Source organism: Pongo pygmaeus, chromosome 2, assembly GCF_028885625.2.
Source record: "Pongo pygmaeus isolate AG05252 chromosome 2, NHGRI_mPonPyg2-v2.0_pri, whole genome shotgun sequence".
In the NCBI taxonomy this organism is placed as follows: domain Eukaryota; kingdom Metazoa; phylum Chordata; class Mammalia; order Primates; family Hominidae; genus Pongo; species Pongo pygmaeus.
In genome coordinates, this window is record NC_085930.1 from 195,823,061 (window position 1) to 195,834,785 (window position 11,725).

Genomic DNA, 11,725 nt, shown 5'->3' on the forward strand with positions numbered 1-11,725 from the left:
GTTTTAAGTCTACTTAATGACATAGGAAAATATTCAAGTTAAAATGATAGGTGAAAAAATTTTACAAGCTGTATATGCAGTATAATCAAAATTATATTAAAATATTATTTTACATAGAAAAAAAGAAAAGATATAAATGCACCAAAACATTAACACTGTTTATCTCTGCATGATGAGATCGTGAATGATTTCTTTTTTCAGACAGTCTCATTCTGTTGGCTGGGCTGGAGTGCAGTGGCACGATCATAGCTCACTGCAGCCATAGCCCACTCCAGGGCTTATGCTATCATCCTGCCTTCATAGTTGGGATTACAGGTGTGTGCCACCACACCACACTTTATTCAATTTTTTTTTTTTTTTGAGTCAGAGTCCCACTCCGTTGCCAGGCTGGAGTGCAGTGGCGCAATCTCGGCTCACTGCAACCTCCACCTCCTGGGTTCAAGTGATTCTCCTGTCTCAGCCTCCCGAGTAGGTGGGACTACAGGCATGCACCACCATGCCCAGCTAATTTTTGTATTTTTAGAAGAGACGGGGTTTCACTGTGTTGGCCAGGATGGGCTCAATCTCTTGGCCTCGTGATCTGCCCACCTCAGCCTCCCAAAGTGCTGGGATTACAGGTGTAAGCTACCGTGCCCAGCCCTTCAATATTTTTTAAGATTATATAAAGAAAAGCATAACTTCCACACACAGTTCAGGAGTCAGGGCCCTGAGTGAAATGGAGTATAAGGTGATGGAAGGTTGCCCCTGGCTTTGAGGATCATCTTGCTAGATGACCAGAGTGTGTTTTGCATCTGGAAGAGTCATGTTCCCCCTCTTGGAGAAAACCTGGAGTCCTGGCCACACCTTCTGAGCTTCTGTCATTAAGATTCTGTGCGGTGTGTGAACAGCTGGGAGTAAATGTGAAAACAGTCCTGCCAACTACCTTCTCTGCCCCATCACCACTCACTTCACCTCCCTCACCCCAATCCTCACCCCAGAAAATCAATATTAAGCTTCCCTTTGGAGGGGCCCCTCTTCTTCCTTTTTTTTAACCAGTTTTTTTTTTCTCTGAAGCAATATCAAACATTAGAACAAATTCACCCGCACACAATGATGGCCTCTAAATATTTGAAGCCCATGTTGGTCTCCATGAGAGGGCTTCTTTGCTTCAGATTAAACCAAACCAGGTCCTTGTGTGATATTTCCCAAGCCTCTCTTTATCCTGCCAAACCTCCTTGGATGTCACACTTGGAATTGTCAAGGGTCACTTAATAGGCAGTGCCTGGAGTCAACACTGGCCCTCTGTTCTGGCCAGAAAGACACACTGTAATTCTGCTGAGTCTGCAAAGAATGTTTGAGGGGCATTTGTGTCTTTAGCTGCTCGTGCAGCATCTCAGCCTGCAGTGTAGGACTCAAACCCAGAGCTGTGTCAAATGAGCAGCTATTAGATCAGGACTCCCCTCTGCTGCCCTTGTGCACTGGCAGGGGCACTAGGTTACTAGTGCTAGGAGACTCTGGTCAGTGCCCATCTGTGCTGTCACATGCAGGGCCCTGGCAGTGACGTCTGGAGAAGGAAGAGAAGGGGCAGGGAACCCCACATGTTTTGCTGGTCATTTCCCACCCTGGTCCTGCCACAGGAACCCCCTCCTTCCACCTCCATTCTCCACTTTAGGCAGAAACATCTCTCACCCTTTCTTCTTTTCTCCAAGAATCTTCCCCCAAAATCTTGGCATCTCCTATACACATCTGTACCTTTGCTATATCTGTGGGCCTTGTTCTCCCTGTAGGACTCCTCTTGGAAAGCTAATTCCTCCTGACATTAGAGAATTTTATCAAATTGCTGAGTATCCTCCCTTCCCTCTCACAGACCCCATGGCATGCTCAGATCACAGTAGAAGACATTTCCTCTGCTGCCAAACCCATGGCACTCTGAGGCTGACCATGTCCACCTCATTCCCTCAGCTGTCTTCTCTTTGCTGCTATTACCATGTTCCAAGCAGACTTTGGAGCATCTCCCCCACAGTAGCATGGACTTTGGCAGATTTCTTGGGGACCAGCGATGTCCTAACCTGTTTGCTTTTCCAGGGCTGATGTTTGCAGGGTGTTTTTTTTTTTTTTTTTTTTTTTTGAACCAAAGCAGAAATCATCCTATATCCTTATGCAATTCTTCCGGCAGGCTCCAACAGATAAATAAAGCCCACCACTCTCCATGGGTCTACCTTTCCTAGCAGAGCACCTGGGTTTGTCCCGAAGCCTCCAACCACCTGCACGCCTGCCAGGGCCTCTCTGGGGCAGCCATGAAGTCCCTCGTCCTGCTCCTTTGTCTTGCTCAGCTCTGGGGCTGCCACTCAGCCCCACATGGCCCAGGGCTGATTTATAGACAACCGAACTGCGATGATCCAGAAACTGAGGAAGCAGCTCTGGTGGCTATAGACTACATCAATCAAAACCATCCTTGGGGATACAAACACACCTTGAACCAGATTGATGAAGTAAAGGTGTGGCCTCGGGTAAGTGGACCTGCTGTGTATGAGCTGAAATAATGTGTACGTGGAGCTCAGTCAGGTGCCTCAAAAGATCACCATCACCCAGTACAAATGAAACCACAGAGGAGTAAGTTCTCTGATTTCTTCCCAGGAGTGAGGGAAGGGGCAGGCAGAGCGCAAGAGAGGAGACATTCTGTACGGCAGTCATGGGTGTCAGGAGGGAGCTGGGTGGGGTGTGGGGTGGTGTGCAGAAGAAAAAGTGCTTCAAATGGTAGTTTGCAGATCACAGATGGAAAGTGTAACTTGCTGGAAAAACTAAGACCCAAGAGACCAGCTCCTAGTTGCCAAGTTACCACTGGCTGAAAATCACGTATCTGTCTTTGGTTGGTTTCTCTCTAACAAAGACTGAGAATGAATAAAACTAGCATCTGGCAGATGCCTACTATATGCCAGCCCCATTCACACAGATTATCTCATTTACTCTTTCCTGGTCCTGCATCCTAGTGCCGTGTGGTACATATATACATATATTGTTCTTGTCTTACCCAAGAGGAGACCAAGGCCCTGTTGTGTGTGTGTGTGTGGTTTTTTTTTGGGGGGGGGGTCCAAAATCATATAATTACTAAGTCTTCAGGCTGGGATCTGATTCCAGATCTGTGTTCCTTCTTCTACACAAACTGCCTCCCAAAGAGAGTTACCCACATCCCAGAGAGAAGTCTTGGCATAAACACAATTCACCTCCTCACACACTAGACAAGAAACCAACACAGCTTGAAGCCAGTGACAAGAAAAATCAAGCTGGAAATATGCCTCGGGGATCAGTCAAGAGATTTGGAGAGGTGGGAAGCAGCTGTCTGTCTACTGCCTGTTTTGAAATTAGATTTATTTCTGATTAAGGACAATTCTTTCAGCAAATATGTATTACAAGCCTTCCTTGGACAAGAACCAGAGATATTAGGTTGAACCATATAAAACTGCCATTTTTCTATATCAAAAGCAACCAAATATTGGCCGTTTTAATGGTTCAACCTAATACAGTGGTGAAAAAGGCATAATATGTGCCCATAAGAGCTTACAATCTAGGTTGGAAAATAAGGTCAACAACAGGAAGCCTGGACCGACTGACGACTGCCATCCGTCTCACAAAGAGACAAAATATTTCAAATCAGGATTGCTCCGGATGGATTTTAAGAGTGCTGCAGCCATATTAAAGCACAATGGTGGTTAGGAGGAAACACTGATCAATTCAGGAGAAATGAACACGCAACACGCACATCTGAGGGAAAAGGTAATCATGAATGGGCATTGTGACTTTCACTAAAGGCAGAGCTTCAGAGTTGGTTTCCTTGAGAAACCCAGGTGCACCCGGTTCCTGTTGGCCAGAGCTGTGAACGCTTTCAGGCAGTCACTCTGGGCACACCTGGACATTATAAAATGCAGAGCTTCTCCCAGGGGAGGGGATGCTGAGGCTTCAGGTACTAGTGAGTCAGGCAGAACCAATGAGAGGCAAGCAGAGCTGGGCTGAGAGAAGAAAAGGCATACTTGTACCTTCTGGATTTTTCAGGCTTCGAAGACAAGATACAGAAACAGGTGAACTGACGAGAATATCTCCAAGGATTGTTGCAAGCTCCCTCATGTCTGCACTAGTGACATCCAGTTTCCTGTCAGAGGGAGACATGCCCTTCCCCATTATTGCCAGCAGGGGGAAGTAGAGAGCAGCATCGTTGCATGCCGGCACTTGCTGCACAAGCCAAGACAGAGGAAAAGCCAAGGACAACAGCAGCAAAAACCTCTAGGAGGGAAAAGAAAATGGAGGAAGGAAGGAAAGTAAATAATGAAAAGGAAGAAAGAAAGAAGGAGAGGGAGGGATAGAGGAGATTAAAAAAAAGACACTAAGATATTACCCTACACCACCTTATTTTGCAGCTTGTCTGAGAAAAATCCAAACCTGCATTTTCCAAAGCACTGCTTGAAGAGTGAAATCTTAAAAATAATAAATAAATAATAAATACAAATAAGTGTTAATACTCATTTGTAGTTTTCAAATAGAGCTCAGAGTGAGGGCTGTGGCTCCATCGACTTGTTCAAGCCCAGGACCCCGTCTGCTTTGCGAGCATCATCTGGTGCTTTCTTAATCTACAGACGAAGACCAGACAAGCCCTGGTCATTGTCCTGCCCACAGGCCAGTTCAGAGCTAGACAGAGTTGCAGACTGACAGTAAGAATGACATTTCCCTCACCTCCAAAAGGGGGGTGCGCTCAAGCCCAATGAGGGCGCACACCGTGGCCCGCACCACAGGATCAGGGGAATAGGCTGCTCACGGCTTCACTCTTTGTCTCCACAGCAGCCCTCCGGAGAGCTGTTTGAGATTGAAATAGACACCCTGGAAACCACCTGCCATGTGCTGGACCCCACCCCTGTGGCAAGATGCAGCGTGAGGCAGCTGAAGGAGCATGTGAGTACCCTTCTTAGGATGACTGTGGGTGGCCCTTCGGCCAGCTCCACCGATTCACCCAGCTTCTCAGCCTGCCTTCTTGGCTAGCCAGGGTGCAGTTTCTAAAATTGCCATTTGTGGCCGAGCGCAGTGGCTCATGCCTATAACCTCAGCACTTTGGGAGGCTGAGGCAGGTGGATCACCTGAGGTCAGGAGTTCCAGACCAGCCTGGCCAGCATGGTGAAACCCCATCTCTACTAAAAATACAAAAATTAGCTGGGCGTGGTGACGGGCACCTGTAAATCCCAGCGCCTCGGGAGGCTGAGGCAGGAGAATCTCTTGAACCCGGGAGGCAGAGGTTGCAGTGAGCCAAGATCCTGCCATTGCACTCCAGCCTGGGCAACAACAGTGAATCTCTATCTCGAAATAATCATCATCATCATCATCATAAATAAAATTGCCATTTGATGCCACTTTGCCCTGGGGCTGATTTTTGCAAGTGATTAACTATATCGTTGTATCCCTGAAAGCAGAGAGTGCCATGTTTCAGTATTACCCAGTGAAGGCGATTTTGCAAGGGGCACCTTTGACAGCCATGCCTGGAGGGAGCCTTCCCGGGGTGAGAAGGGGAAGGGCAGCCATCCTCACGTGGATTTCTTTCTCCAGGCTGTCGAAGGAGACTGTGACTTCAAGTTGTTGAAACTAGATGGCAAGTTTTCCGTGGTATACGCAAAATGCGATTCCAGTCCAGGTACAGATGACTATTCTTATTCTTATTTTTTCCTTGTAGAGAAAGTGGGGAAGGGATCTGAATAATTTTCAACTTAAGTAGTTCTAGCTGCTTTGTCGGTGAGGAAAAGGAGAAGCCAAATTTCCTGGGTTCTGGGATTTTTAAAATTGTGTTTTAAGAAGCTACTCTTGGCCTGGTGCGGTGGCTCACGCCTGTAATCCACCCCCCCGAGGCAGGTGGATCACCTGAGGTCAGGAGTTCGAGACCAGTCTGGCCAACATAGTGAAACCCCCATCTCTACTAAAAATAAAAAATATGGTGGTGCTCGCCTGTAATCCCAGTTACTAGGGAGGCTGAGGCAGGAGAATCCCTTGAACCCGGGAGGCAGAGGTGGCAGTGGGCCGAGATCGCGCCACTGCACTCCGGCCTGGGTGACACAGAGTCAGACCCTGTCTCAAAAAAATAAGAAGTTATTCTTACTGGAGGTGAAAATTGCCTCGTGATGATAAGAGCTCCTGCGGAAATGTCAGCATAGCACGAGCCTTTTGAAGGTTTAGTAAGAAGCAGAGAAAGTGCCTGAAGCTATTTGGGGCATGCCTTAGCCCTTGCTAACGCAGCAGAGCTGGGGCCATGCCAGGGAGAATGGCTGCCCACATCCTGGTTTCCTCTCTCCGAGCAGACTCGGCCGAGGACGTGCGCAAGGTGTGCCAAGACTGCCCCCTGCTGGCCCCGCTGAACGACACCAGGGTGGTGCACGCCGCGGAAGCTGCCCTGGCCGCCTTCAACGCTCAAAACAACGGCTCCCGTTTTCAGCTGGAGGAAATTTCCCGGGCTCAGCTTGTGGTAAAGACTGAGATTCTTTTGACAGGTTGGGCGGTTCGGTGGCACTTCAGGAATGTACTGTACGTGGTGGAGCGGGAGGGAGGGAAGAACAGGCGCAGGGGCAGCGATGAGAAAGCAAGGAGAGGGTTGTTTGGAAAGGGAAGAAAGCATCCTAAGGGGGTATGAGGTTCCTGAGTGTCATGAGGACCCCAACACCCTCAGCGCCTCCCCCATGCTGAGCCACTGTAACGTCCAGCAGCCACAGCTGCCGGCAGGTACATCCCCACTCCCTCCGTTCCAGCTAAAACTAAAGCTCAGTGTCAGCCAGTAGAGGTTCCCACGTCGGCCAGAAGCACTCACTGTAAATTTGCTGGGCTCCATTATCACCCATCTCCGCTGAACGTCTGCCACAGACTCGTAATTAATACTCACTTGTGCTGATAAGCTTATAATGGCAAGATCCTAAAATGCCTTTGGAGTCACTGGAGAAAACATCTCATTGTACTGTGGGTGGTTTAGCACATTGGAATGCAACAGAATTGAAATGTTTAAGAAAATGTATTCTGGATATCAGCCATGGCCATACTTGGAAATACGCTAGTATAGACGGCAATTCTATTAATCAGAATATGTGATTCTCAGAACATCCCCACCCCAGACTACACCAAATAACAGATATTTTATTGTGTCCATATGCTCCAACTACTATAAGAAAGAAAAGCTCAAGTGATATCTTCCATACTTTCATCTAAATCTTTTCATTTGATCCTGCTCTATGAAACAGGTGGAAGAGGTATTAATCTCTTCACTTTCCCACCCTATCTTGGAGTAACCTGAACCTTGGGTCTCAAGTGCAGCCCAAGAGTGAGGGCTGCGGGGAGGCAGGGTTTCCACTCCTATCAGTCTAAGGCTGGCCTTCTGATTCCTGTTTCCTATCTGCAAACTCACCTCCACCCTGAAGGACCGGTGATGGATACTTGCCCCTCCTACAAGGAAGACACAACCCCTACCTCTAAATTACAAGCACTTGAGAACACAACCCCATAGCAACTGCCCTATGTAAGCCATTGAGGGACATGTCTTCTGGGCCGACCCATGGTCTGCATGAATGGTGCTCCCCGAAGGAGGCTGCTTCCTGCTCTCCTTCTCTGCCCTTTTCATTGTAAGTCATCTTTCCTCAAGAGCATTTTCATGTACTCTTCTCAGCCCCTCCCACCTTCTACCTACGTGGAGTTTACAATGTCTGGCACTGACTGTGTTGCTAAAGAGGACACAGAGGCAGCTAAGTGCAACCTGCTGGCAGAAAAGGTGAGTGGGCCGGGACCTTGGGGTATTACCACTCGGACAGAGCTGTTTGTGGAACAGAACCTCCTTGGTTAGTTTGTATCTCGGGGCTGCAGACAGAGAATAACAGTGCAAATGCCCACTCCCTGTGGATCACGGCAAGCCTTCCTTTAGGGTGTCGCCTCATCCCTTTAAGAGCTGTCATCAAATCATCTCACCCACTGGAAGCACATGGAGTTAGGGGAAAGACAGAGGCTATTTGCTAATGAAGCCAAGTCACGCCCACCCACTGGGAATGTGAAGTGCACATTTTCTATACATATAACCCTGATACAAAAGCTTTCAAGTCCTTGAGCCGATAATGTACACTTCTAGGATTTTAGTCTAAAGAAGTCATCAGTGGCCGGGCATGATGGCTTATGCCTGTAATTCCAGCACTTTGGGAGGCCAAGACGGGCGGATCGCGAGGTCAGGAGATCGAGACCATCCTGGCTAACATGGTGAAACCCCGTCTCTACTAAAAATACAAAAAAATTAGCCGGGCATGGTGGTGAGCGCCTGTAGTCCCAGCTGCTCGGGAGGCTGAGGCAGGAGAATGGTGTGAACCCAGGAGGCAGATGTTGCAGTAAACTAAGATTGTGCCACTGCACTCCAGTCTGGGCAACAGAGCGAGACTCTGTCTCAAAAAAAAAAAAGAATTCATCAGTGACATTTGACAGAATGTATCTATAAAAATGATTTATTATAGATATAAAGAGACCAAAAAAGAGAGATCTGTATGTCCAACAGGAAGGTGTCATTGAATAATGCATGCACATCAGTAAATAGAAAATTGTGCAGACAGTAAAAATTGTGTTTTCAAGGAATAATGAATGATATGAGAAAATGCTATTATGGCAAGTGAAAACACACAGGGTACAACATCGTATAGTCACAATGATCTCAATTTTTAAATCATATTTAATAGTATTTTAAAATAAGAAAGAAATGCATCAATGTCAACAGTCCTTCTTTCTAGGCCATCACCAGAAAGGGATTATGGGTAATCTCTCTCACTCTCAAAGTATTTCTGTATTTCCATGTTATATATAGAATCATATACCTCCCACAAGCAGAAACTATAACTTTAAGAAAAATGGTTTTTCAAACTAATTTAAGGTTGGAGTGTCAATGAAATTGGGGGGGATCCATTTTTTAAATTAGTTAAAATAACTCCTCTTTCTCTGTGGGCAGCAATATGGCTTTTGTAAGGCAACACTCAGTGAGAAGCTTGGTGGGGAAGAAGTTGCAGTGACCTGCACGGTGTTCCAAACACAGGTAATAGCTCCGTGAATATTCTTGCCTACACCTTCAGAATACAACGACCCCTTCACATTTATGCAGTACAGTAGTGATGACAGGACATTTGCTCTCCTGTGCTTCTGAACCTCACAGTATGAAATAACACTCGGGTATGTGGAATCATCATCAAACGGAAGGATATTTCAGCTATGCCTTTCTCTCCCATGAACTAGTGACTACAGGGAAGAACAATCTTACTGTGTAGTTGACAAAGCCACCTTTTTATTTGTGGGAGGTGGGAGTGGTTTTCTGAGTTACAGAGACCAGGTGGCCAGATCTACCTGTTAGCTCCCAGTGGCTGCAGCTTCAGATGCCAAAGAGGGTTGCACTGCTGGGCAAGGGTGAGCCATAGGTGGAGTGCTTTTACTCATTGGACATGTGTGTGTGAGTCCACCATCACCAAGACAATCCTGGTGAGGCCAGGGCCACCATAGGCCAGTCACCCCTCCTTGTAACCTTGATGACAATCCCTCGTACTTAGGTAGGTCCTTTCTTGCTAGACTCTTTGCAAATAAAAATGTATAATGTGAGGAAATTGGGTGCCAGTGCCACCTGGGCCTGTGGGTGGTCTTGCCTGGGAGGAGGAAGCAAACTAACTGAAGGAAATGGTCCTTTTTCCAGCCCGTGACCTCACAGCCCCAACCAGAAGGTGCCAATGAAGCAGTCCCCACGCCCGTGGTGGACCCAGATGCACCTCCATCCCCTCCACTTGGCGCACCTGGACCCCCTCCAGCTGGCTCACCCCCATACTCCCATGTGTTAGCGGCAGCTTCCCCAGCACACCAGTTGCACCGGGCGCACTACGACCTGCGCCACACCTTCATGGGTGTGGTCTCATGGAGGTCACTCTCAGGAGAAGTGTCGCACCCCCGGAAAACACGCACAGTGGTGCAGCCTAGTGTTGGTGCTGCTGCTGGGCCAGTGGTTCCTCCATGTCCAGGGAGGATCAGACACTTCAAGGTCTAGGCTAGACATGGCAGAGATGAGGAGGTTTGGCACAGAAAACATAGCCACCATTTTGTCCAAGCCCGGGCATGGGTGGGAGGCCTTGTCTGCTGGCCACGCAAGTGTCACATGTGATCTACATTAATATCAAGTCTTGAATCCCTACTTCCCGTCACTCCTCACGGGACAGAAGCAGAGTGGGTGGTGGTTATGTTTGACAGAAGGCATTAGGTTGACAACTTGTCATGATTTTGATGGTAAGCCACCATGATTGTGTTCTCTGCCTCTGGTTGACCTTACAAAAACCATTGGAACTGTGACTTTGAAAGGTGCTCTTGCTAAGCTTATATGTGCCTGTTAATAAAAGTGCCTGAAAGACCTTCCTTAATAAAGAAGGTTCTAAGCTGAATGTGGTCATGCTTATTGCAACTTCATCCCAGTTCCCCTCACATGCATAGCCTCTTATCCCAACAACCACATAGTGTCCCTAATCAAAATCAAAGTGAAAATAGAACCAAAAGAGAAAAAAACCTGCTGTATTGCCAGATACAGGAAAAAGTGAGACTAGGATCTTTCCACAACCCATAAGATATGACCATTTCTTTCTTTTTTTTTTTTCTGAGACGGAGTCTCACTCTGTCACCCAAGCTGGAGTGCAGTGGCATGATCTTGGCTCACTACAAGCTCCGCCTCCCAAGTTCAAATGATTCCCCTGCCTCAGCCTCCCGAGTAGCTGGGACTACAGGTGCGTGCCACCACACCCAGCTAATTTTTTTGTATTTTAGTAGAGACAGGGTTTCACCATGTTGGCCAGGATGGTCTTGATCTCCTGACCTCATGATCCACCCACCTCGGCCTCCCAAAGTGCTGGGATTACAGGTGTGAGCCACCACTCCCGGCCAAGATATGACCATTTCTTTATGAGAAAATAATTCTCATTTTATAAGAGAGAGAAAATATTGCTAAAGGTGGGCCAAGCTCCTGAACTTTGTACAGAATAAACTATCCATTGATTTTCTCCAGTACCGAGGTAAGGAGGGATTAGTAATTAATACAAGATCCTCACTTTATATCTGTTGTTAATTATGTTTAAGATGTATGTTGAGTGTACTGTATACACTTCATTTTATAATACAAGATTGGTCTTCCTAGCCAATCTATTTTAAGGACCCAAGTTAAAGCTGTGACTTGTAGTATCATTAGATAAAGGATACCTGGACAGGTGAATCCCGTGGACATTTGTAGACACCATCCAAGTGCTCAGATAGCATATGTGAATAAACGCTCCCCATTTTAGCATGGTCCCTGGGCAATTTCAATTTTTGTCCATCAGCATTAAGTTTTTCTGATCTGCCTCAGTGATGGGCCCTTTCAGATGGAATTTTAGAGGGTAGGACTGACACCCAGTTGAGTGACTTCACTTTAAACCAAGGAGAATGAATCAAGTGTTGACACTCACCTTATCACTTGTGCCTAGAGGTTTTGCCAATATTCCAGTAACCAAAAGGAAAGGCCAGAAAGGTAAAAAAAACCACTAGGTGTCACGGAAGCCAGAGAAGAAGGTGTGGGCAGCTGTGCTAAATGCTGTAGAAAGAGCAGTAAGGATGACTGACTCTGAGGTCATGGTGACCACTGGCAGATGCAGTTGCTCTTGGGGCATCCTGGTTATCAAGAGTTTACTGGTGTTGTTGCTGTAGGGAGAGT

The 11,725-nt window shown here is 47.1% G+C and overlaps 1 protein-coding gene across 1 annotated transcript; it reads left to right on the top strand.

Annotated features, from left to right (window-relative positions):
• The first annotated feature begins 2,186 nt into the window (after nucleotides 1–2,186).
• On the top strand, nucleotides 2,187–10,430 carry AHSG (alpha 2-HS glycoprotein). The gene is made up of 7 exons (XM_054480030.2): nucleotides 2,187–2,489; nucleotides 4,810–4,920; nucleotides 5,566–5,650; nucleotides 6,309–6,472; nucleotides 7,658–7,759; nucleotides 8,969–9,052; nucleotides 9,698–10,430. Exons 1-7 carry the CDS (start codon nucleotides 2,277–2,279, stop codon nucleotides 10,040–10,042), a joined length of 1,104 nt encoding a protein of 367 aa, XP_054336005.1. The 5' UTR covers nucleotides 2,187–2,276; the 3' UTR covers nucleotides 10,043–10,430.
• Nucleotides 10,431–11,725: the final 1,295 nt, after the last annotated feature.